Source organism: Suricata suricatta, chromosome 11, assembly GCF_006229205.1.
Source record: "Suricata suricatta isolate VVHF042 chromosome 11, meerkat_22Aug2017_6uvM2_HiC, whole genome shotgun sequence".
NCBI classification, from domain to species: domain Eukaryota; kingdom Metazoa; phylum Chordata; class Mammalia; order Carnivora; family Herpestidae; genus Suricata; species Suricata suricatta.
Genome location: NC_043710.1, coordinates 15983909 through 16009598, shown reverse-complemented (window position 1 = coordinate 16009598; position 25690 = coordinate 15983909). Strand labels below are relative to the sequence as shown.

The window sequence follows — 25690 nt, the reverse complement described above, 5'->3', positions numbered from 1 at the left end:
CCCGGGCCCCGGGCCCCCACCCGCCAGCGCCTCCGGAGCTGGCCTCGCTCCTTTTCAGGCCGCCCCCACATTCCTAGCCCTCGAGAGAGCCCCCTTCAGTGTCCCCATTACTACTGCTCAAATGTCCCTAAGTTTAAAAAAACTATCCCAGTGGCAACTCTCGATCCCGCTCGCTCTACTCTGTGCCAGAGAGGAGCACCCGGGCTGACCCAAGTCTCCTGGACGTGACTCCAGCCCCCCTGCCAGCCCCAAGTCCAGACTTTATTGATGTCTCAGAATACGCAAGGCTTGCTAATGCATAATCCTCTAGGTCTTTATTAACATCAAACAAGGGACATCAGGGGGCCTGGAGGGCTGTATCTTAACTAGCATTCTCACTGTCAAAATTCCTTTTCTGAGATTTTCTTCTTGTTCCACCCCCCCACCCCGGTCTAGGAACCGTTGTGCTAGGGCTAAATAATTCCACGACCTCCCCTTTTCATTTACTCATTTCCTGAGATGGTTGTCTGGGTCCTGTCGCCCCACCTCAGACGTCCAGAATTGGGCTAGACATAGTTCCTCCTCGCTGTCTTTGTAAATCAGCGTTGTTAGCCTCTTCACCTTCTTTGACTTTCTGATCCTGGCAAGGAAGCAAGGGGGTAAGGAAGTAAGTCTTTACTTGCAGTTGCACTTTCACAAAGCCCTCGGCCTCCTCCAGGTTTCCCAGCAGTATTTAACTTTTGGGTTACTATAGAAAGTTGTAAACGCTCTTAGCGTTGTGTCTTAGCTTCAGGCTCCATCCCCTCCCCAAAGCAGATTAATAATGTGGGTTATTATTAATGTGTCTTGGTTGAATCTTGTCTTGTTACTTTTGTTCAAGCCCCTAACTTCCTTAGGGTCCTATCTATCAATTTTCCTTCCAAGCTGGTATGTGAACATTTCCTGGCTTTGGATCTTCTGCCATCTCATTAAACCACGTTCCCTTTACTAGTAAACAGAGTCAGGAAGCCCCAAATGCCCAATGCTAGCTGAGGGGAAAGTAATTTGGTATAGTGCAAAAGTGGCTATGAGATTTCTCCAAAGGATAAGTTTGACATTTCATCCTTGCTGGTTTTCAAATTTTCAAGGGCTTTCACTTCAAATTATCATCTTTGACCAAAGCTAATGTTAACTTTGCAACAGCGACAACAACAACAACAAAGTCAGGTGTTAAGTTCTTTAGCCAGTACTTCTCTATACTGTTCTGCCTGAAATTTTTACACAGATGAAATGTGGTTGAACTAGCATCACCATGGTAACTAAGACGGAGGCATTTTCTCTGTGTGTAGTTCTTCTTGCTGACTGAAGGCGGCAGTCGAGTCAGGCCAGGTTTATGTGATCTTCCTGTTGGGAAAGACAGTCCACCTTTCTGACCTAGGTCTCCTTTGCCTAAAATCCAAGGAGAAAAAAGTGAAAAGGAGAGACTGATTTTCAACACACATTCTCCCACCCCATGATGTTTGTGATGTGGCCTTGGTTGGTCTCAGAGTTTCAATATATGCTGTTTATGCTTTTCAACCTGTTGAGAAAGATCTTATGATTCTGGAGACCATATTTTTTTCCACAGGAAAATGAAGGACATGTGGTATAGTGAATACATTTGTCCCAAAAAATCCAGGACAGGCAGTCACCATACTTTCAATGTCAGGGGATTAAGAATTTATAAACATCTGTATGCAAAGGATAGGTCTCTTTCCAGAAGGCATGATTTATGTTGTTTTTCTGGGATTGAGGAGGAAAGGGGGAGGCTGGCTGTCCCTGTCTGACTCAGGCTCAAGAGACTGCAGTTTGTGTGTGCATCCCAAGTCCCCCCCCCCCCCAACCCCCTTTGTGGTTCAGCACGGTTCTGGTGCACAGAGCCATCCTTGGCTGCTGTGAGTCACTGGGAATATCAATGGGTAGAAACGAACTTCGTGCATAGTCCCTGCCTGGGTCACCCCCTAGGGTGAGTTAAGTCTTGGCTGTCAGAAACTGCTCTTATGCCAGGAGTGCTAAGCTATATTTATTTTTACCAGGCCTCTCAGACTTTCTTGTTTGGAGTGAGAGATCCTGAAAAGCATGCCAGAATGGGCTGTTTGTCTCCCTTTTATTGTCCATTGGGACAAGCCCCTAGCAAAGTTGTAGGGGACTGCCAATGCCAGAGGGGTCTCAGAGGCATTAGTTTCCTCAGAAACATCACCTTCTTCCTTCATCCTTCTAGGACAGACTAGGGAACTGAATTTCCTAAATCAGAATATGGCCCTGAATTAGACCATCACTAATGGCCTTTTCAAAGGAAACACAGGGAGTTCTACAGAAACCAGATAGAAATGGGCACTATTTTGGTCCACTTGGGTTGGTAGAATTCTCTTATAACCTAGGCATCATTCAACAACCTGAATTTCTAGACATAATTCATCTGAAAGAGTAAAAGGCCTGAAGTTTTACACTTGAAAACAGTTGTTCTCAATCAGGAGTGATTTTCTAGCCATGGGGCAATCCCAGGAGACAGTCTGGGGAGTGAGTGCCACTGACGAATAATGGGTAGACTCCAAGGATACTGCTAAACATCCTCCAATGATCAGGACATCCCTCCCCACAAAGAATTATATGACAAAGAATTATCCAGCCTCAAATTTCAATTGTGCTGATGTTGAAAGACCCTGCTTTCAAAGATTAAGAACACGGGTCTGCAGAGAATTGCTCCATCTTCTATTCAGAATCACCTTCTTGTTAAGGCAGTGTGAATGGAGGGAAAGAGTTCTTAAAACCGTAGCAGTACAAACAAGAAAAAGCACAACTAAAGGAGCTGAAGGGGTCCTACACCTGCTCCTTCGGCCGAGGGAGGCTTATTTCTGGTATTTGTTCACTTAGTATTTTTAAGTTCCTGTTATGCTCCAGGCAATGTAGAGGCAGTGGTAAATAGGCATACTGGGTTCCTAGAACTTACAGCCTGATGGTTGGGGTTGGGAAGGGACACGAGTGTGCAGAGGCATTGAAAAAATGATCCTACAAATGAATTTAAAGCTATAAGTGATGGGGCATTCAAGGACAAGAACTGAGTTATATGAAAAGAGAGGCTTGGTTTAGATTTGGGGATGCAGGGAAGGCCTGTTAGAGGCACTGACAGGCTGAGCAAGAGTCATCAGGCTGGGAGTGGATGGGGAGAACTTTGTAGGCAGAAGGAACAGCATTTGCAAAGGCCCTGAGCCAGGGAAGAGTCCAGAGTATTTATGGGAAAGTATCATGAACTTATAGCAATGGGTACTTTTATCTAAGTCCAGGGGGAAAAAATGGAGAAAGGGGAGAAAAATGAAAGTATCAGGAAAGAGTCTTATTGGCATTTCTGTGCTTTCTTTAATCACAAGACTTCATGCCACCATTTCTAGTGCCAACACTTTTGATGATACAGCTCAGGGGCTGGGGGACAAGGGCTGATTCAGTTCCCTGGCCTAAATGGGGCACACCCTGAAAAGTGAGACTTTCTTAAGCACATTTTTTAATTTCCTGAAAGCTTGATATTCACGTATCTGGCATATGTAATTAGAGCCTTTGCAGCAAATATTTCTGTATTGTTTATTTTAGCAGCAAAGATAAATTTAGAATGGTGGATAAACAAATGGATCAATGAATAAACACTCATTTAATTAACAAACATAAATCAAGCATCTATGTAAATGGCCTCTCTGTTTTCACTTGCCCTTTATAATTCACTCTCTACATGTACAGCAGCCAGAGTGACTTCTTTTTTTTTAAGTGTTTAATTTTTGAGAGATATATGAGCAGGGGAGGGTCAGAGAGAGAGGGAGACACAGAATCTGAAGCAGGCTCTAGGCTCTGAGTTGTCAGCACAGAGCCCGACTCGGGGCTCGAACCCACAAACCATGAGATCATGACCTGAGCCAAAGTCAGACGCTTAATTGACTGAGCCATCCAGGTGCCCCCAGAGTGATGTCATTACTGGGCTTGAAACCTTCTGATGGTTTCCTATTGCACTTGGAATAATATCCATACTTCTCATGTGGCCTTCAGGGTCCTTCATGATCTGGCCTTTGCCTCCTGCTTTGACCACATCTCCCCTGATTCATTTTGCTTTAGTCACACTGGCTTTCCTTCAGCTCTGAGACATGCTAGCATTTCTTCCCATTTTTGCCTGTTTCCCCAGATCCTTCCAGCTCAGCTGCCTCAGAGAAACCTCATCTTATCACCCTAAAGTTGCCTTTACCCTATTTTAGTTAGGAGGTTAGATAAGGTTTCCTAAGGTAATGGCATTCAGCCTTTGTCTTATAGGATGTATAAGCGTTTACCAGGGAGAAAATGTGGGAGAGGTACATTCTAGGTAGAAGGAAGAACTTATACCAAAGCAAGGGAGTGGGAAAGAGCCAGTATGCTTGGGAAGAGTGAATAGGAAAGTATGGCTGAAGGATTAAGTATGTAGGGAAGAGTAGACGGCAAGGTGGCTGGAAAAGTAGGTTGGGACCAGACCGTGAAGGGATATACAACATCTGCATGTTTAGGAATTTGTTCCATCTTGGTAATGGCGAGTCAGCAACATTTATTTATTTATGTTTTGGTTTTGTTTATTTTTGAGAGAAAGTGGATGCAGTGCAAGTGGGAAAGGGGCAGGGGGTGGGGCGCAGAGGATCCAAAGTGGGCTCTGCACTTACAGCAGAGAGCCTGATGCAGGGGCTCGAACTCATGAAAACTGAACTGTGAGAGTCTGAGCTGAGTTCGGACCTTTAACCGACTGAGCCCATGCTTTTAAAGTATGGAAATAACATGGCCAGATTTGAATTTTAGAACAATAAACTCTTGTAACAATCTAGGTATGACTTGGGGGGCGGGTAATAAATGCAGAGATTGTAGCTTTTTGTCCTAAGAGTCTAAAGTTTGGGAACTTCCAATTCATATCCCAAGTTTATTTATTTCTAGTATATTCCCTATCATCCTCTTGAATGAATTATCTTAGCTTGTCCACATCCAGCATTGTCCATATGCCTTTTGTTTGTTTGTTTGTTTGTTGTTGTTGTTATTGTTTTTTCTGGGCATTTCTTAACATGCAGTGATCTCTCACACACAATATTTAGGTATATGATGGATAGGCCAATTCTGTTTGATTAAAAAAATTTTTTTAATGTTTATTTATTTTTGAGAGACAGAGCATGAGAAGCAGATGTGCAGAGAGAAAGGGAGACATAGAATCCAAAGAAGACTCCAGCCTCTGAGCTGTCGGCAGAGAGCCTGATATGGGGCTCGAACATATGAACTGTGAAATCATGACCTGAGCTAAAGGTGGATGCTTAACCGACTCAGCCACCCAGATACCCCTGTTTGATTTTTTAAAGTTCGCTTATTTATTTTGAGAGAAAGAGAGCTATCGGGGGAGGGGCAGAGAGAAAGGGAGGAAGACAGAATCCCAAACAGGCTTTGCACTGTTAGCATGGAGCCCGAAGAGTAGCTCAAACTCACAAACTGTGAGATCATGACCTTAGCTTAAATCAAGAATTGGTCACTTAAATGACTGAGCTACCCAGGTGCCCCTGTTTGATTTTTTTAAAAGTTGATTGATTTAAGTAACCTCTGCACCCAACGTGGGTTTCAAACTCACGATCCTGAGATCATTGCACTCTTCTAACTGAGCCAGCCAGGCACCCCTCTGTTTGATTTTTAAAGCCCTTCTCAATGATGCCTTGCATTTTGCTGGCCTTTTGGTTTAATGAATTTGTTTCATGATTGGTTCCTATGAGGAAATCATAAATCCTATGGATTGGATAGCTTTCATTTTCTAGGCTTTTTAATCTAGAGGGGGGAATCTGTTTAACACATATTTATTCTGTTGGGCACTATGCGTGTCCTAGAAATTAAAAAATGAATGAACACTGTCCCTTGCCTTCAAGGAACTCACAATCTAGTAGGAGAGTTCAAAAAAAATTTTTAATGACATAAATGCTTATCAAGGTGCATACTCGAGGACAGAGGAAGACACAGCTAATTTTTGTGGGCTACTAAGAAAGCTCAGAAAATCTCTTTTCCTTTCAAACTATAGGAAAGTATAATTCCCAACTCTTTTATGCACTTGAAAATATAAGATAACAAGAAGTTACAAGTCTGTAATCACCTTTGAGCTCCGATTCAATTTAAGCCCCTCTTAACCACTTGCTTGTAATGCATTAGTTATTTTTAACTAAGAGTTTGTGAATGTTTCCCTTTCTTTTCTTTGCAAATTCTTCCAAATCTCTGGGTTGTTGACCTGTAGCAAGTCAAAATGACTTGTCTGTAAATAGCATTTTTTAATTTGGACATGTTAATCCCATACAGTGGCATCACACTTTGTTTCTGCTTTGCTTTTACGGAAGATAAGTCTTTTAAGAAGAGCCTAGGAGCTCAGCATGAATTTCATGACCTGCATTTCTTAGTAGCTACTTTGCCTTTAGCATCTTTTCTGCTTGATGAGTCGATAAAAGCTTGTCCTAGTTTCTTGAACCTATTTTGTAGCAATAATTCAGCCTGCATTTTTTTCTTTCCTTATTGTTTCCTTGAAGTTTAAAACTACTTAGCGTAACATGTTTGCTTTCCTGTAGTTCTTAATTCCAGGGAGAAATTTCTTCCCTGTCAGTCTCTTCATAGGTCCTCTACAGAGCCAGAGATGTCTATTAATTTTCTCCTTACAATTTGGAGTTATAATCTGATAAACTGATGTCTCCACATATCATCTCTTGTAGGTGTTTTTCTGATGCTTTGATCTTGATGTTTCTGTTCCTGATGCTGTAGGAATGACTTTAATATTTTATAACTTCCCTATGCTTTGATCAATTTCATATCGCTTGCTTACATTCAGGATTGTGGAGTTGTCTTCTGAGTTGGTTGTTTACCGGGATGATTATTTGTTTAGGTAACATTTTCAGAAATATGTTATGATAACCTAAAATTCTGAAAACCCATCCAAATTGAAAGCTGACATTTTTTTCCCCTTAACATTCAACAAGGTCACAGAATTACATCTGTCTTTAACAATTCTTGTGTATTTCCACTCATACAACCCGTGTTGTATATATTTCACTAAAAAGTTTCCTCTGCTACTGAAGTGTGGCCAAAATCTGTTATCATGTACTCTATGGTAGAAGAGAAATCTAAAAGTAGCTGTTCCTTCTTGGGAAAAACAAATACTATCTGGAAGGTCATCACTTCTGCTTTAAAAATATTTTGAGGATTTTCAAGTCATTTATTGTTTGTTTTCAAGTTATAATACATGCCTATTATAGAAAACTTTGAGAATATATAAAAGTATAAAGAAGAAAAATGTTAACAGTCGGTAATTCCAACACCAGTAAGGCTACCTGTTATTTCTGTTCAACCTCAAATTCTCTTGAAGCCTTAGTCTAGCAACCTCCTACCCTTTTCTTCCTCAATAGACTGTTCAAGACATTAAGAGTGGAAGACTGGCTTTAAATATAAGGGTCCTTTGGATTTTTATGGAAGGGATGGAGCTGTAGGAAAAAGCTACTAATTGCTCCAGAGATGACATCTTGTTCTTATTTAGCTTTCTTTGAGTCATTAACAGTCGGGCGCCACTGGTGCTGAAACTTATCATTATTATAACCACAAATGGGTTAATGCCCAAACAAAGCTATATTCTTGGGGCTGGTTCCCAGCTCCACCACACAGATCCCAACAGCAGCACCCTCCAAGTCCGGGGATAATGCTCCACAAATAAGACGATGTCAAATGTTCAGCCTGGCCTTGAAATTCTCTTCTTTTATCTTGGAGCTTCCGGTTACTGGCAGGGCAGAGCAAAAGGAAAAATAAATAAATAAAAAGCCAAGCCAACAAACCCTAAAAAAAGAGGCTGTGTGGTTTAGTGGTCAGACCACTAGCCTGGAGGTTGGGATAACTGCGATCCAGTTCTAGCTCTTCCACTGATTGGCTAGATGATGCTAGATAAGTCATTTTCCTGCCGTGTTCCTCAGTTTCCCTGCTTACAAAATGTGAGAAGTACCTTGGGAAGTTTTTATGAGGACAAATAGCTTCGGGTTGCTTGGAAATAAAATTGTAAACCTTAATAATTACTATCCTATTACTTTATTAATAGTATAGTAATAAGTCACAGGTGTGAAAGTTATGAAACTTCTATACCCTCAAGCTGCATGGGGTGGGAGGGGTGCAGGGGAGGGGAAGAGGCAAGCATCGAGGAAGAAAGCAAATATTTTTATCAACTTTGTAGGACTTAACATACCAAATTAGTAAATTCATTACCTTGAGATCATAAATGCAGGTCCTAGTTTGGCTCTGATCCTTACCACATCCAAACTCTGAGTGACTCACGGGAGCCTAGAAATAAGACACATATACAATTTTAAGGGAAAGGGAGAATTAGGAGGTTTGAAGCTCCTGCCGGAGAAGGCTAAGAATAGACCGTGGACACAAAGAGAACAAAGGTCCTTTTTCCCTCTCTTCCCAGTGTAGGTGGTCAACTGGCTTCATGGATATTCCTCCCATAGCATGATCTTTCTTTCCTTCTTTCCTACCTTCCTTCATATCTTTTTCTTCCTTCTTTCCTTTGCCTTCTTCTCATCCTTTCTTTTTCACAAAAATCTCACATTTGGGGAACTAACTGAAAAAGTGTGAATACAGTGGCTTTTTCTACCAGGTTTCAACTGTGACAGGAACCACAGACCACTAATCTGTTGTTGGGAGTGCAGAGGAGCAAAAAGAAATATCTGGATATCGGGGATGCTAAAAACCAATGAATGCTTTCCCTTCTTAAGAGAGAAGTGAGCAATTAGGCATATAAAGAAAAAAAATCCAGTAGTGTTCTCGTTTGTGTGCCCCATCCTCTTGAGAAGTGAAGTGTCTTTGTAGGAAAAAAGAAAGACACTTGGGAAGGGTATCAAATAATAAGGGATAGGAGTAGAAATTCGGAGTAAAGCTGGGAGCCTGGGTGGCTCAGTCAGTTGGGCAGCAGACTTCCGCTCAGGTCATGATCTCATGGTCCATGAGTTCGAGCCCCGCGTCGGGCTCTGTGCTGACAGCTCAATCTGGAGCCTGCTTTGGATTCTGTGTCTCCCTGTCTCCTGCCCCTCTCTTGCTCATGCTCTTCTCTCTCTCTCTCTCTCTTAAAAATAAATAAACATTAAAAAATAAAAGAAATTGGAAGTAAAGATAAATAGGAATTTGAGAGAAAATATTAATGAACCAGAGGATTTAATAAGCACCTTCTGCGTGTCCAGCCTGGATATAGGCAGGAAAGGCACATTCCTGACCTCAAGGAGCAGTCAAAATATACACCTGTGAAAGCACTTGGTAGCAATTTAAAGCCGTAAATAATAAAGAGATAAACATGGGTCATGGGACATTAAGTGTTCATGGGAATTTAGGGGTGGCAGCTATTACTCCGAGTTAGGATAACTGCTGTATAAAGCAGAAATCGTAGTTATGAAATTAGAAACTGCGAATGCGGAGGGCTGGCAATAATTTCTCGACACCCGGAAACGTGATAGATTCAAGAGAACTCGCCACTTCAAATTCCTCTAAAACCAACTCCTCAAGAATGGGAGTCCTAAGAAAATTCCACCGCCATGATGCGACTGCTCCCGGAACTGGTGTGGCCAGCTTGGGGTTGCGATACGGAGACTGTTGGCGTGACACCCCTGCACCTCCCACCTCCTCCCGCCGCGTGGTTGCCATGGCAACGGGGAGAGCCGGCGACCTAGGTTCCGGAAGCCAGAGAGCTAGAGCTTTGGAAGCTACCGTGGTCAAAGGATGCTGAGTCCGGAGCGCCTAGCCCTACCGGACTACGAGTATCTGGGTAGGAGCTTCCTTCAACTTCTCAGAAGGAAGGAAGTGCAGACAATTAAGGCAGGGTCTGGGGAGGAGGCGGGGCGGGGCCTGAGTGGCGTCCGGAGCCGGGAGGACTAGGGAGGGGCCGGGAGGGGGCGCGTTCCAGGGCCTGGACGTGCGGGGGAGGAGGGGTGAACAGCATCTGGAGGTCAAAGAATGTCTGAAGCGTGCGGCCCCGGTTAATGTGAATGGTGTTCCAAGGGGGATAGGTTGGAGTTGAGAATTTTAGGACCCTTTGGGGGATATTATAGATAACGCTGGTGGTGCAGTAACCTTGGAACCCCAAGTGCCAAATCAGTCACTCTAGGAACAATCCTTCTACCGTTGCAGCGGCCACTGTGACATAGTTGAGCATTTCTTTTACGTTAGGCACTGTGCTAAGCATTTCACATGCATTTTTACTTAATCTTCACAACAGCCCTGGGAGGAAATACGGTGTTTTTCTTCCATTTTGCAGACGGAGAAACTGAGGCTGACGAGGTAGCTTGGATAAATAAGGGCACACAGAAAATGGTAGAGCTAGAATCAGAGCCCCGTTGGCCCACTCCAGAGTTTGAGCTTTTGACCACTAAGGCAGCAGGAGTAGTACTTTATTGAGCACCTTCGATGTGTAAGGCCTTTGCTGGATGAAAAGAGGGTGTGTGTGTGTGTGTGTGTGTGTGTGTGCGTGTGCGTGCGCGCGCGTGCACACACACACTTAAATGATAGGCTTTATTTTTTAGAGCAATTCTAAGTTTACATCAAATTAAGCAGATATCATAGGGTTCCCATATACTCTCTCCTCCTCCTTACTCAATTTCTTCTATTATTAAAATCTGACCTTAGTGTGTAGTATATTTGTTATAATTGATGAATCTAACCAAAGTCCATGCTTTACATTCGGGTTCATTCTTTGTGTTGTATGGTTCTGTGGGTTTTGACTAATGTATGTCATGTATCTGCTTTTACAGTATCCTGCAGAGTAGTTTCTGTGTCCTAAACATCCTCTGTGCTCTACCTGGTCATCTTTCCTCCTGTCCCCCAACCCTTGGCATCCACTCATCTTTTAGTGTCTCTGAAGCTTTACACAATGTCATATAGTTGGAGTCCTACAGTATGTAACCCTTTCAGATTGGCTTCTTTCATTTCGCAGTATTCATTTCAGGCCCTCCCTGTCTTTTCCTGGCTCGATAGCTCATTTATTTTTTGTGACTGAATAATATTCAATCAATAGATGTACTATAAATTTTTTTTAATTAGAAACGTTCTAGTTAAACATTTTAAATTGGTAATATGGAAATTGGAATAAAAATATGAAGAAGTTGGTAGTGAAGTCTCCTCTCACCTCCCTTCCCCCACTGACAATTTTTCTTCACCCCTAGCACCATAGCAGTAACCACTGTTACTGGCTTCCTACGTATCCTTCCAGATTAGTTTATTATGTACATAAGGGAGAATATAGTGCATACTCTTTTCATTTAATGGATCTTAGAGTAAGATGTCAATTTTAGAAAGCTTTCTTCTTTAAAAATTTTTTTTAATGTTTATTTTTGAGAGACAGACAGACAGAACATGAGAAGGGGAGGGGCAGAGAGAGAGGGAGACACAGAATCCAAAGCAGGTTCCAGGCTCTGAGCTGTCAGCACAGAGCCCAGTGTGAGGCTCTAACTCATGAGCTGTGAGATCATGACCTGAGCCGAAGTCTGGCGCTTAACTGACTGAGCTACCCACACACCCTGAATGCTTCTTTTTTTAAAAAAGTTTTTTTGGAGGTGCCTGAGTGGCTCAGTGGGTAAAGCGTATGACTTCACTCAGGTCATGACCTTGGTCTGTGAGTTTAAGCCCCGTGTCAGGCTCTGTGCAGACAGCTCAGAGCCTGGAGTCTGCTTTGGATTCTGTTTCTCAAAAATGAATAAACATTAAGAAAATTTCTTTAAAAAAAAAAATTTTAGCTACATAGTATTTAAATAATTTAATCAATTCTCTATTGGTACACAAGTTATTTTTAGCCTTTTGCTATTACTAAAAATGTCCCACTGAATAACCTGCAATTTTGTTCCTTTACTAGTATATCTGCAAAGATAAATTCCATAAAGTAGAATTGATGGATAAGGGGTACATACACCTTATTTTATTATTTTGGGGGGGTATATGCATTTTAACTATTGATAGATGTTACCAAATTGCCCTTCATAGAGGCTGTACCATTTTAGTCTGCTACCAGCAATATAAGAATGCCTATTTTTCCAGAGTCTTTCCAACAAAATATATCAAAGTTTTTAATGTTTTCAGCCCGTTAAGTGGCAAATAGTCCCAGGGTAGATTTAGTGTGCATTTATTTTATGCAATTGAGCATCTTTTTACCGAGTTTAAATTTGGTTTTTGAATACATATATATATAGAGAAAGAAGTGTGTGTGTGTGTGTGTGTGTGTGTGTGTATGGAGAGAGAGAAAAAGGTTAATTGGCCACATCCATTAATTAGTCAAAAGGGCATAGTTTTATCACAGATGATTTTGTATCAAATGAACAATAATATCAATGTGTAGCAATGCCTAGACTTTTGCAAGGGATTTTATGTGTTGTATCTTATTTATCCAATATTCAATGTATCTATAAAATATTTGAGAAGCCTAGTCCATTGTTCATTCCCTTGGGTGTTTGCTGTTTAAATAATATACCTCATAATCTTGGCATATTTAATATACTAGTGCTTTAGTGAATAGAAGTTGGTGACCCCTCCATAGTGACTTTTTCAGGAAAACTAATTGAGTGGCAATACTGATAATGAATCTACAAACAGAGTTAAAGTCTCAGGTTGATTAAAAAAGCTTCACTCTCCGCATATCCACCTAATGTTTGAACTCTTAGCAAGTGCTCCTTCAGGCTCTGTTGCATATTCAGGAGTCTTAACTCCCCAGCCCATTCAGCATCTGGACATTCATACTGCCCTACACAGAGTCACACTACTCACTGGCTTCCTCGTAGTTCACCAAACCACACAGCTCTGCTGAGATGCATTTGTTTTTAGTTGAGAACAAACTCTATCCATTATAGTTTGGCCTCTTTTACATATAGGCTGTTTTGAAGTGTTCACCCTCAATTTACTGACCACTGAAAACACTCCTTTTTTAAAGGTTTATTTATTTTGAGAGAGAGAGAAGGAGCTCGCACATGCAAGCATGTGAGCAACGGAGGGGAAGAGAGAGAGGAGAGAGAGACTCCCAAGTAGGCTGTGCACGGTCAGCGGATGGAGCCTGAAGCAGGCCTCTGTCTCATGAGATTTATGGTTCGTGCTGACCTGAGGTGAAATCAAGAGTCAGACACTTAAATGACTGAGCCACTGAGGGACCATGAAAACCAGTCTTTATAGATTAATAAACTATTTCGAGGTTTAAAAAATTTAAAGTAGGGGCACCTGGGTGGCTCAGTTGGTTGAGCGTCCGACTTTGACACAGGTCATGATCTCACAGTTCCTGGGTTGGAGCCCCGTGTTGGGCTCTGTGCCGGCAGCTCAGAGCCTGGAGCCTGCTTCTGATTCTGTGTCCCTGTCTCTCTGCCCTTCCCGGGCTCATGATCTGTCTCTGTCTCTCAAAAATAAATAAAAATGTTTTAAAAAAATTAAACCAGGTTTTTTTTTCTGTTTTCTTTCTTTTTTTTATTTTGTAAAGTCACGTGTATATGCCTAGAGAAGCAAATACATATAGAGAAAAGAAAATCGCAGGGACAAGAATACTCTAGGCATTCAGTAAAACAGAAAAGCCAAAGCTGAGCACCCTTGGTACATGTGTTGTGTCAGGAGATCTCTTTTTAGTAGTATGATAGAAATTACAGTGATGTCTATTCAATGAATATCCACAGATTTCCCTTTCTGTCTGCTAGCCGGGCCTTATATTTGCCTTTTTTGACTATTACTGAAGAAAACAATCTCTCATCAGTTGGGTAAACTGATCCATTCCCTGCTGACTTCGTGGATTAGGAACCTGTAATCATGGCCCGGAATGGCTTAGGATCTTAAGATCATCATTACAGAGCTAGCTCAATGATGTTTGTACCTGCAGTCATCAGAATGTAATGACAGAAGTTGTGTTAATGCCGAGGGCTGAATAGAGGAGAGTCTGGTAAGGAGATGAAATAAGGATAGAGCCCTTGAAAGGTTTCCAGCCTTATGAAATCTACTTATTGGAAGCTTCTGCCTGAGGCTGAGGTGTGTCTGTGTATCTGGTTGGGTGTGGAGGGCTCTCTAGAGCCGAAGGGCAGCCTGTTCTGGTCCCAGGTTTGCAAAACACACCACCTACGTGCTGACCTGAGTATAAGCATGAGGGTGTGAGGTTTTATTTTTTACTTCACCTAATTTGGTGAGGTGCCTGCTTTACTCATGCTCCAAGTTACCTCTTCGGTTTCCATGGAAACTGCTTATTCTCACTGAGTTTGGTATTAGGTTGGCATAATAGATAATGCCAGGAAATCAGAGATGGTCTGTCTCTGTTGGAGGCTGTGCTTTTAGAGGAGTCACAGTAAGGTGGAAAGTTTTTTTAAGCTATAGTTTTTAAGCACTTTGTATATACTTAGTGCTGTGCCTTATCTCACTTAATCTTTACAACCACTACACAAAGTGGGTATTGTTCATCCCATTTGGTAGTTTGGGGTTTTTTTTAATTTTTAAAAAGTGTTTAGTTATCTTTGATAGCGCAAGCAGGGGAAGGGGCAGAGAGAGAGAGAGAGAGAGAGAGAGAGGGACAGAAGATCTGCAGCAGGCCCCGTGCTGACAGCAGAGAGCCTTATGTGGAGCTCAAACTCACAAACCATGAGATCGTGACGTGACCCGAAGTCGGACATTTAACTGACTGAGCCACCCAGGCGCCCCTCTTTAGTAGTTATTAGTATCTCCTCATTTTACAAATGAGGAAACTGAAGCTTAGAAAGGATAACTCATTTGTACAAAGTCACATAGGTGATGATGCATAGCAAAGCCAGGATTCAAACTCAGGGTTGTCGATTTTTTAACCTGTTTTTCCTTCTCTACCAACAAGATACAAATAAACAAACCAAAAGGGCAGTGATCCTTGCTTCCCTGGTAAGAACAGAGCTCTTTAATAGTTCATTAGTTGCAAATAAGTTTCCTGAGGACAGGAATTGTATTTAACTCATCATTGTATACCTGCCTTTCACAGTGTAGACACTTAATACAAACATATGTTAAATCAAATGTGGATAATCTTTAGGGTACCCCAAATATGAACAGTTAGCAGCAACAATTAAGACTTAATTAGCACTAAAAAAAGAATTAAGCATTTATTATGCACCAGGTAACATTTTAAGTGTTTTACATATATTAACACACATGAAGATAATTTTAATTGTTATCTTCACTTGCCAGATGAGGAAACTGCGGCATAAAAGTATTGGAAAGTGAGTTAGTAAGTCAAGGAGCAGAACTAGAACCCAGCAGTCTGGCCCCACAGAGTCCATTTGTTTAACTCTGTGCTATAAATATCTTGAGCAACTCCAAAATTGTGGCTCAGCTATTGCACAGATAGACCTATGCATGGATCCTGGAGTTAAGCTCAGGTGATGACAAGGGCTTAATTTAACATTTTTGCCAGGAGGGGGCATCCTAGGAATCAGGATCGATCTGGGAATAGTAAAATTCCAGTTCTCTTTTGCCACAAGACTCATCTTGCAGAGGTAGGCAATGAAGAACGTAAACGTCTAAAAAGAAACTATTCGGAAGAGTTTTATTGAGGGTAATCTATGCACTTTGGGTAGCTGTGTGATTTTGAAGAAGTTACTTAACCTCTCTGTGCCTTAGTTTCCTTATCTGCAAGATGTAGATAAAGTAGTACTTATCCATTTGTAGAGCACTGCTTGGCTGCTACATTTTGTCTACCTTGTGACAAGAGAGTGTGCAAAGATGAGCAAGATATCTTTTAGAGCACCTGGGAAGGTGCTCAATAAATATTAACTATTATTATAACTATATTTTTAATAAAAGTATATAATGCATCTGTGGCAGCCATAAAAACGTGACTCTCAGATATCCTGCAGTGGGGAGGGGAGGGTAATTAACTTCAACTCCAGCTCTGAGTCTCACACCTTGTTCACACCGAGATCACACTTCCTACAAGCTCCTTCCAGCCTGTGGGTGGACAGACCCACTGCTATGAGCTATGTGAGTGATTCTTATGATGGTGACTTTGGCTGGAGGACTCCCATTGCACTGCAGTCTAAATTCTCTCGCTCTCTCACGCGCGCTCTCCCCCCCCCCCACTTTAAAGGGTCAGCCCTTCACTGTGGTCTGTCAGCAATCCCAGCCTCCTGTGGCTCCCTCCCCATTTGCCCTGTGGGTTTTCCCCCCAGTGTTATCTCTTGCATGTCTGATCCTGTCTTGGTATCTGCTGCTCAGAGTACCTGGACTAAGGGACTACCCAACAGGCACTGGTATAGTCCCTTCCAGCCTCAAGGTGCATACAGCTTCTTCAAGCCATGGCAGAGGTTCTGACACACGATTCTTTCTATGTAGAGACTCTTACTTGTTACTGATCTTATTACTGGTTTTTGTATTTGCTGATATCATAGCACATGCTACACTTGTCTTACTGCCAGACACTTTTAATCAATCAATTAATTTTTTTTTTTGCTTTTGGATGAATCCTGATAAGAAAGCTTATTTTTATTTGAATATCATTGATGAACCTTCCAAACCCAACCACATGCTAGGAAACATTATTATTTACAATAAGCTAGGAGAAATGTGCTTAAGGCTTTAAAGTGCTTGGCTTGTTGCAGAAAGGAAATGAAATAAAATATTATAGATGTTACACTGACTTCCCGAATCTTAGGAAACTAGATAAGACTGGTTGCTTTAAAACTGGGAGGTTTTTAAATTAGTTTTTTAAAATTTATTTTTATTTTAAAATTCTTATTTGTTTTTTATTAGAGAGAGAGAGTGCACATACAAGCAGAGGAGAAGGGCAGAAAGAGAGAGGGAATCTTAAACAGGGTCTATGCTCAGCACGGAGACGCGGGACTCGATCTCCCAATCCCGATATGAGACCTGAGCTGCCATCAAGAGTCTGATGCTTAACTGACTGAGCCACCCAGGTGCCCCAAAGCTGGTACTTTAAAATAGTAAAGGGCACTTGGGTGGCTCAGTTGGTTGAGCCTCCAACTTCGGCTCAGGTCATGATCTCATGGTTCGTGGGTTTGAGCCCCTCGTTGGGCTCTGTGCTGACAGCTCAGAGCCTGGAGCCTGCTTCATATTCTGTATCTCCCTCTCTTTCTGCCCTTCCCCTGCTCATGCTGTCTCTCTCTCTCTCAAGAATAAATAAAATATTTAAAAAAATGAAAAAATATAAAATAGTAATGAACATGTTTACAAAATCATTTCTTCTTTCCCCTCTTCTCATTTTCCTTTCTTCCATTTAATTGTTCCTTCCTTCCTTCTTTCCTGAATACCCTGTCTGTATATAGCATGACATGAATATAAAGCGTCCCTCCTGGGAGACTTTAACGCTATACATAGGAGATGGGACGTACAGATGACAGTGACACAAAGTGACAGTGTCCTGAGTGCTGTTACGGAGGGGGTGGGCTGCATGTCTTGCTGCTTTTCCAGTTGGTCCAGTCAGCAGCGTCTCAGTCAGAGCAGGGCAGCAGTGCCCTAGGTGGCCCAGCTCTGGGATGTGCCTTTGGGAGTTGTTCCTGGAAGTTCAGCCTAGACTCTGTTTGTTCTGCCTTTTCAAGGACTCTATAAGCTGTTCAATAAATGTAATAAATATGTTTTTATTGGAGAAAAGACGAGCAAGCGAGTTCTAAGGCATACTGTTCCTGACCCTTCCCCAACTCCCATTTCTCCAAGGTAACTAAATTGCAGATGATTTCATTGTTACTCCGGGGTTTTAAAATAATTATGTAAGTTTTTGACCTTATCATTTATATATTTAAGGAATATTAAAAGCTTTTCTCCAACTGCTGTCCAAAAGTTAGACATCACTTTTATTTACACAAACACCATGTTTGCTAAATGAGTAACTCAGTTGGGAAGTTTTAAAAAGTAATAATGCAGGGGTACCTGAGTGGCTCAGTCGGTTGAGTGTCCTACTCTCGGTTTCAGTTCAGGTCCTGATCTCCTGGTTCGTGGGAGAGAGCCCTAAATCAGGGTCTGCACCGGCAGCTCAGAGCCTGCTTGGGATTCTCTCTCCGCCCCGCCCTCTGCCCCTCCCCACTTATGTGCATGCTTTCTCTCTATCACCCTCAAAATAAATAAATAAACTAAAAAAGTAATAAAAGATCAGAAGAGAAAAAAATGATCCGTTAGCTTAAGTCCATGATGCTATTGATATCCTTCTCACAGTTATCTTGTTTATCGATTTTTATACTTGGCTATTTTCTATTTCTTACTAGAATGTGAGCCGTAAAGGCAGTCTTATCCCTCAGTATCTCCCAAATCTAGCACAGTGCTTGGCTCAAATTAAGTGCTCATTTGTTAAATGAATGGTCTGGTTTAAGTAGCAGAATAATTTTTTTCTTAAAAAGGGAGAGAAAAATCCAGTTCAACAAATAGTTATTGAATTCCTACTATGGACAGACACACTAGGCTTCCCTGCACCCCTCCTTCCAAGGATGAAAAAAAAAAGGATGACTGGTTAAAATGTGCCCTGGATCCTTCTGGTTTTAAACTCTAATTATACCTAAGGATAGTTTCTTGGTTGATGCCATAGTTTCTACTGTTTGGTTATATAATAGTAAGATTTAACTCATTTAAAAAAAATGGTATTTGAAGAAGGAAGGACATTTTATACACTTTTGGAGCATCTCCATGAGATCTCATCCTGTAGTTGGGCAGAGTAATATGCTTTGATGAAGACTGGAATTACCCTCACAAACAAATCTCTGGGTTCTCTGTTGGGATTGCCCTTGTAGGACTTCCCTAGGGGCCGTAGGAAATAGCTCACTCTATGATTGGAATTTCAAGTCAAAACACATTTATCTGAGCAGAATTTTAATGATTTATCAAAGAGAGGAGGGATTTTCCCAAACACATCTGAACTTACCAAATTACTGATCCCATTAGCTATGTTTTCTCTTAAGCACCTTTCTTTGAACAAAGCAATTACTGCTGAAATCATCAAATGTATTTTTCATAAATGCTTTTGACTAAGTTTTGTTTGATTAGCAGGAACCCAGTAAAAGTAAATATTGTTTGAGAAGGCACTTTCAGAGCCCTTTCTTTTTCTTCATTGAATTAGCTTTTTAAAAGCGCTATTCTTTGGAGAGTAAGAGCTTTTTTCCAGCTGTCCTATTGTGTAGCTCAAGGTCTTGTTAATACTATTATCTGGCCCTGAGATTACAGGTAATTGTGATAAAACACAAGCTTCAGTTTCTGTAATCTCAGACCGAAATCTGTTTGTGTCCAGGCCTTCACATCAGGTGTTTGTTAAAGTCAGATGCCTCTCACCTGGGAGAGCCCCCGCTTGCCCCCAGCAAACAGAGGTATCTGCCAGGGGTAGGGCTGCGTCAGGGCCATTGCCTTTTTTTTTTTTTTAATTGTGTGGCAGTACTTCTGTGGCCAACTTATACTCAACGTGTGCTAAATAGGAAAATTACATATTTAAAAATAGGCATGTTTGAAACAATAACACTTTTGAATGTGAAATGTACCAAAGGCCACATGTCTTTGGCTTTGCTTGTCAAATGGAGAGGCTGCCAGAACCACTCGGCTCCATGGTTCTCATGCCCCAAAGTCCTGCAAATTGACACATAAGTAGACAACACACAAAGAAGCTCAGCCCATGAGAAAGTGAATTTGGGCGCTTGGGCTGGCCTCCTTTCTCTCTGTGCCGAGTGTTCTCCAGCTTCACTTCTTCTGTCCCATCTTAGTTTCTCAGAAAGGAGAGATTAAATGTGTCTGGAATGTCAGCGTGTTAACTGCACAGGCAACATGAGGCTAGCACTCAGGCCACTGCTCAGCCTGTCATATGGAAGGAATTGCCTTTCAGGGGAGATTATAATCGTGTATGTAGCCACACAAATGCACATTCTGCCTGGAGGGAAATGCACAGAAGAGGAGGCCTCATGCTGCCACTCAGGTCTCTTTGTAGAGGCTGCATAAGAAGCCCTCACATGGCGGAGTCAACTCTTTTGGGCTTAATGAGTCATCTTTTTGTGTGATGCCTACTTCAAAACAAAAAAAAGAAAGAAAGAAAAAAAAAAAAGAAGAAGAAATGCACTTTTCCCAAAGTGAGTTGCTTTTATTGGCCCTGCAGCTTTGTCTAAGAGTTCTGTACATTCCTGATGACATCATTTACAATGCTAGCGCACAGACAGTAAACAAAAAATAATTTAGCTTTTGGGCATTTAGACAAAACTTAAATAGTTCAATTTAGAGAAATGATAATAAGCTTTCTAAACAGTGCGCACATGAACTTAAACAACAAGCATGACCCCAATCCTTTCTGGAATGTGATGTGTTGAAAGATGGCTATAGAGAAACCTAGAAGCTTGACACTTTTGAATTATGTGCAGTTCAAACTTGAGTCCATGGTGTAGTGTCAATCCCAAGCAGTATGTTCTAGTTCGTGGGTAAAATATAGGCTACTATGTGAGAAAGTCATCCAGCTCCTTGAGCCATAGCATTTTACCTATAAGAAAGGAAAAGGTAATATTACCACCTACCTCTCAGGAATGTTAGAATATTGAGAAAATAAACATGTGGAGCTCTTTACAAGGAAGGCATTTTGTGTATAGAAAAGGCTATTATTCCCCTTGATCAAATTTTCCCTCAAAATGGAGCCTCACAGGAAGTTGAGAGGGTGAATTAATTAATCTATATCAAATATCTTAAACTACTTAATAAGACCTAAAATTGTCTTTTTTGGTAGTCTATCAACCACCAAACCTGATACTCAGACGCATGGTTAACTTACAGAGTCTTAACCTGTGCAGTTAATCTTTTGCCTTGTCTTCGGGAGTTGGTATGTACAGAATTGTAAATATATAAGTAGAAGGAAATAGGTTAGGTCTTCAGGGAGAATGGTCCTGCCTTTTTTTCTCATCAAGGTTATGCCTATGAATAGCCTGTGGAGTCTTGCTAATCTTTGTTGCCATGTCTGGACAAAGGGATTGTTTTGACCTTTGCTCTTCCAGTAAATATTTGTTTTTTATTTCATATTTCTAAAGGAGAAACTCACAAGGAAACGAAGTAGTTGATTTGCCTCACATTGTGAACTTTTTCTTATCGCATTTCCTAGTAGTTAAGGGAAAATAATTATTTTTGAAGGACCTGACATCGGGCTCCTCAAGTGGAAAGTTCTTTAACTCAGCCAAGTAAAAAAACCAAAAACAAACAGAAAAACCAGATTTGATTTTTATGTTTAGAAAAGGGATACCAGAAAATAATTTATCTTTTTTAATGACAGAGTTTTATCACTGACATCTCTTCTTCTGTTGTGGGTATTTTCATAAGATTTGAAACACAATTTGGACTCCATTGTAGCCATTTCCAGCCAATAGAAAGGAGAAGGAGAAGGAAGGACTCCAGGGTAAACACCTTTTAAGCAAGGAAGGCAGAAGTTACAAACACACCTTGTGCTCACATTTCATAGGTGAGAAATTAACATAAGGCCCTTCTAGTTGCAAAGGAGCCTGGGAATTAACGTTGAGCCACACAATCATGCAAGACTAGGAGCACAGATTTGGGGGAAAACACACAATAATCTGGCATACCTAGTATTTACAGTGGAGATGTCTCCCGCACTGAAAGTGAGGTGTATTGTTGGTGGCTAATTGCCCTGATTCATAGCTGAAGCATGGATGTACTGGTGGGCATTTAACCTTTTCTCCCCTACCTCTGCCTTTCAAAGTACAGAGGACGTTCCTCCCTTATCCTTGTTCTCCCCTCATTCTTCTTTCTCTCTTAACTCTGTCTCCTGTCGTTTCTTTTGTATCAATTCTCTGTCCTTTGTAAACATTTCCAAGTAATCAGAATAGTCCCTTTCTACACGTTAGTGAGCACATGTAATGTCAGGCTTTTAGTTCTTTTTGTAATTGTGTTGGTTGCTGGGTGTTGGCGGTTACTTTGCTGTCACTTTTTTTTTTTTTAATTGGGAGTTAGAGACCCATTGTAGCAGCCTAAATCTTGTCTTCAGAGAGCCTTATTTATTTATTTATTTATTTTTTACAATATATAAAGATAATGATCTTCCTAGACTCAATGATTAGTAAAAGATCTAGGAGAACAAGGAAAAGGTGGTGCCACAGAAACTGGAGGTGGAGTGCGTTTCAAGATGGAGGGAGTGTTCAGTACTATCAGTTGCCTCATAGAGGTCAAACAAGATAAGAGTCGCCAAGGAGGCTGTTAGTGGCATTAGGTGAGAAGTTTCATTGGAGTAGTGTGGCAGGATGCCAGATTTTTCTGGATGGAAGGGTGAAGGGGAAGGCTGAAGGAGTTGAGACAATAGGCAGGTTCAGAGCCCCCCACCCCCACCCCACCCCACCCCACCCCCCGGAAGTTTGGTTAATTGGGGAAGGAAAAGGAGAGGAGGTGATAGCAAGAGTAGAGAGATTTTGTTGTTTTTAGCTTTTTATTTATTTTTTATTTTTTTTTTTAAATATTTTTTCTAATGTTTATTTATCTTTGAAGGAAAGAGATACAGAGTGTGAGCAGGGGAGGTGTAGAGAGAGGGGGAGACACAGAATCTGAAGCAGGCTTCAGGCTCTGTCTGATCTGTCAGCACAGAGCCAACATGGGGCTTGAACCCAGGAACTGCGAGATCATGACCTGAGCTGAAGTCAGATGCTTAACTGACTGAGCCACTCAGGCGCCCCTGTTTTTAGCTTTTTAGATGAGAGAGACTGGAATATGTGTATAGGCTGAAGGAGAAGGAGCCATTTTAGAAGGACGGAGAGAAGATCCAGGAGAAGGAAAGGATGATTAACTGAATGCATTTTCAGAAGTGGGAAGGAATTCTGGGATCAAGGGCAAAGGTGCAAGGTTATTTTGGAGGTGGGACCCAGGGCCACTTTTATCCATCAGGCATTACTGGCATTCTGCCTAATCTCTAAACTGTTTTAAGATCTTTGAAACTATTTGAGTCCTAGGAGCACCTGGGTGGCTCAGTTGGTTAAGTGTTTGGCTCCTGGTTTCAGCTAGGGTCATGGTCTCAACAGCTCATAAGAGTGACCCTGCCTCGGGCTGTGTGCTGACAGCACAGAGCCTGCTTGGGATTCTCTCCCTCTCCTGCTGCCCCCCCCTGCTTGTGCACACACTCTCTCCCTCTCAAAGCAAATAAATCAAAATAAAGAAATACAATAAAAATAAACATTAAAAAAAGAAAATATTTGAGTCCTAAAAAAATTTACTGATCTTCAGATACAGATTAATGTTTTTAATATATTTATAAAACATAACACAATGTCATTATTATAATTAGTATGGACAAACAACTTATTATACTTGAAAGCAATTTATAGGTAACATTTTTTAATTAGCAGAAACTCCCGGTTGAGAAGTTGGATCCTAAGATAGCCTTTTTTTAAAAAACATTTTTTCATTTTTGAGATATAGAGACAGAGCATGAGCAGGGGAAGGGCAGAGAGAGAGAGGGAGACACAGAATCTGAAGCAGGCTCCAGGCTCTGAGCTGTTAGCACAGAGCTTGACGCGGGGCTTGAACCCACGGACTGCAAGATCATGACCTGAGTTGAAGTTATATGCTTAACCGACTGAGCCACCCAGGTGCCCCCCTAAGATGATCTTAAAAGGACTCTCCAAGGATTATTTAGCAATAAAAAAAGAAGGAAATCCTGTCATTTGCAACAACATGGATGGACCTTGAGGGCATTATGCTAAGTGAAATAAAGCAGACAGAGAAAGACAAATACCATATGATGTCATTAATATGTGGAATCTAAAAATAAATTCAACTCTTAGGTGCAGAGAACAGATTGGCAGTTGTTGAAAAAGGTACAAATTTCCAGTTATACAATAAGTTCTGGAGATGTAATGTACAACATGGTGACTATAGTTAATAATACTGTATTTTATATTTATTTTTTTTAATTTTTAAAAAATAGTTTATTGTCAAATTGGTTTCCATATAACACCCAGGGCTCTTCCCCACAAGTGCCCTCCTCCATCACCACCACCTCTGTTCCCCCTCCCCCTTCAACCCTCAGTTCATTTTCAGCATTCAATAGTCTCTCAAGTTTTGCGTCCCTCTCTCCCCAACTCTCTTTCCCTCTTCCCCTCCCCCTGGTCCTCCATTAGGTTTCTCCTGTTCTCCTGTTAGACCTATGAGTGCAAATATATGGTATCTGTCCTTCTCTGCCTGACTTATTTCGCTTAGCATGACACCCTCAAGGTCCATCCACTTTCCTACAAATGGCCATATTTCATTCTTCCTCATTGCCATGTAGTACTCCATTGTTTTTATATACCACATCTTCTTGATCCACTCAAAGTTGCTGAGAAAGCTTAAAAGTTGTCATCACAAGAAGAAAATTGTAATTGTGTGTGGTGATGCAATTAAGTAGACTTACTGTGGTGATTATTTCATAATATATACAAATACAAAATCATTATGCTGTACACTTGAAAGAAATAAGTTACATGTCACTCGTATCTAAATTGAAAAAAAATAAAAAACTCTGACTTTACAAGGAATAATTGTATTTGACTAACAGAGATGAAAAGCAAGGAAGGCGAAGGACAGAACTAAGCCTAGAAATAGAGCTGAAAGTTGGTATTCTTTACCTGACCACCTCTTCTTTGTCTTTGAAGTAGGATTTTCAGGGTTTTGTTTGCAGAGTTAGAGAAACAGAAGTAAAAGGCTTAGGAGAGCAAAGAAAGTTTGTATTTGTTGCTGTGGGAAAGAAGAAAGGCACAAATATAAGAAATCTGGCAGCATTACGACATTTGAAATGAAGATACATAAATAAATCAACTGGGAAAAAAGAAATAATAAAGAACATTAACAGGAATAAAGTTGGCTGTGTGAATTGGTGAAAGAAAAAGTATAAAAGTATTACAAAGTAATAACTAGATGAAACAAATGGAAAAGTATTTTAGGAAAAAAACTGTTGGGAAATCAAGATGTTACAAATAATAGGCAAGAAGAGGGAAGATCCAAAGAGCACATTTAAAAAATTTTAATATTTATTTTTATTAGCTATAGGATTTTATTGGTAAAACAGATCTAAAGAGGTTTAAAAAAATGTTTTTAATGTTTATTTATTTTTGAGAGAGAGGGACAGAGTGTGAGCGGGGGAGGAGCAGAGAGAGTGAGAGGGAGACACAGAATCCCAAACAGGCTTCAGGCTCTGAGCTGTCAGCACAGAGCTTGATGTGGAGCTTGAACCCACGGACCATGAGATCATGACCCTGAGCTGAAGTCAGATGCTTAACCGACGGAACCACCAAGCATCCCAGATCTAAAGAGTTTTAACAAAACACAGCAGTACCGTACCCCACAAACTTCTCCCTTCTAAATCCCATTCCTCAAAAATTTAAAAAATTTTTTCAACATTTCTTTTGCTTTTTTTGCTGCATATTTTGAAATAGCATGTTTAAGCTGTTCTTGATTTTTCAGTTTTAGATATGATCTAATGACTTCCTGTGATGGATTCAGTGCTTTTATATACCCCCTAAAACTTCCTTTTCTCCTAGCCTTCTAGTAAAATTATGATTTTTGGTTAAGACAATATTCAGTGTTTATACTGACTATGGAAATGGTATGTGTATATTAGATAGTATGCTATGATTACATTGACCTTTTTTATATAGGCTTTTTTTCTTTTTCCTGGAGTTAATAATTTTCTTGTCTTTTATTTGGTTGGTTTTGTATAAATTTGTCTCTAATTTATCCCTAAACTCCAACC

The 25690-nt window shown here is 40.9% G+C and overlaps 1 protein-coding gene and 1 long non-coding RNA gene across 3 annotated transcripts in view; one reads left to right on the top strand and one right to left on the bottom strand.

Annotated features, from left to right (window-relative positions):
* Positions 1-7630: 7630 nt before the first annotated feature.
* LOC115306600 lies at positions 7631-24636 on the bottom strand. The gene is made up of 3 exons (XR_003915381.1): positions 24567-24636; positions 8251-8325; positions 7631-7774 (listed from the first exon to the last, which is right to left on the bottom strand). It is a non-coding gene; the product is annotated as an uncharacterized LOC115306600 (long non-coding RNA).
* Positions 9678-25690, top strand: part of C11H11orf49 (chromosome 11 C11orf49 homolog) — a 191221-nt gene continuing 175208 nt past the window's right edge. The window contains exon 1 of one of the 2 annotated variants that reach the window (XM_029957125.1): positions 9678-9802. In XM_029957125.1, coding sequence (XP_029812985.1) covers positions 9757-9802 — 46 coding nt within the window. In that variant the 5' untranslated portion in view covers positions 9678-9756. The remainder of the gene's footprint in view (positions 9803-25690) is intronic. The other variant, XM_029957124.1, reaches the window with a different exon arrangement.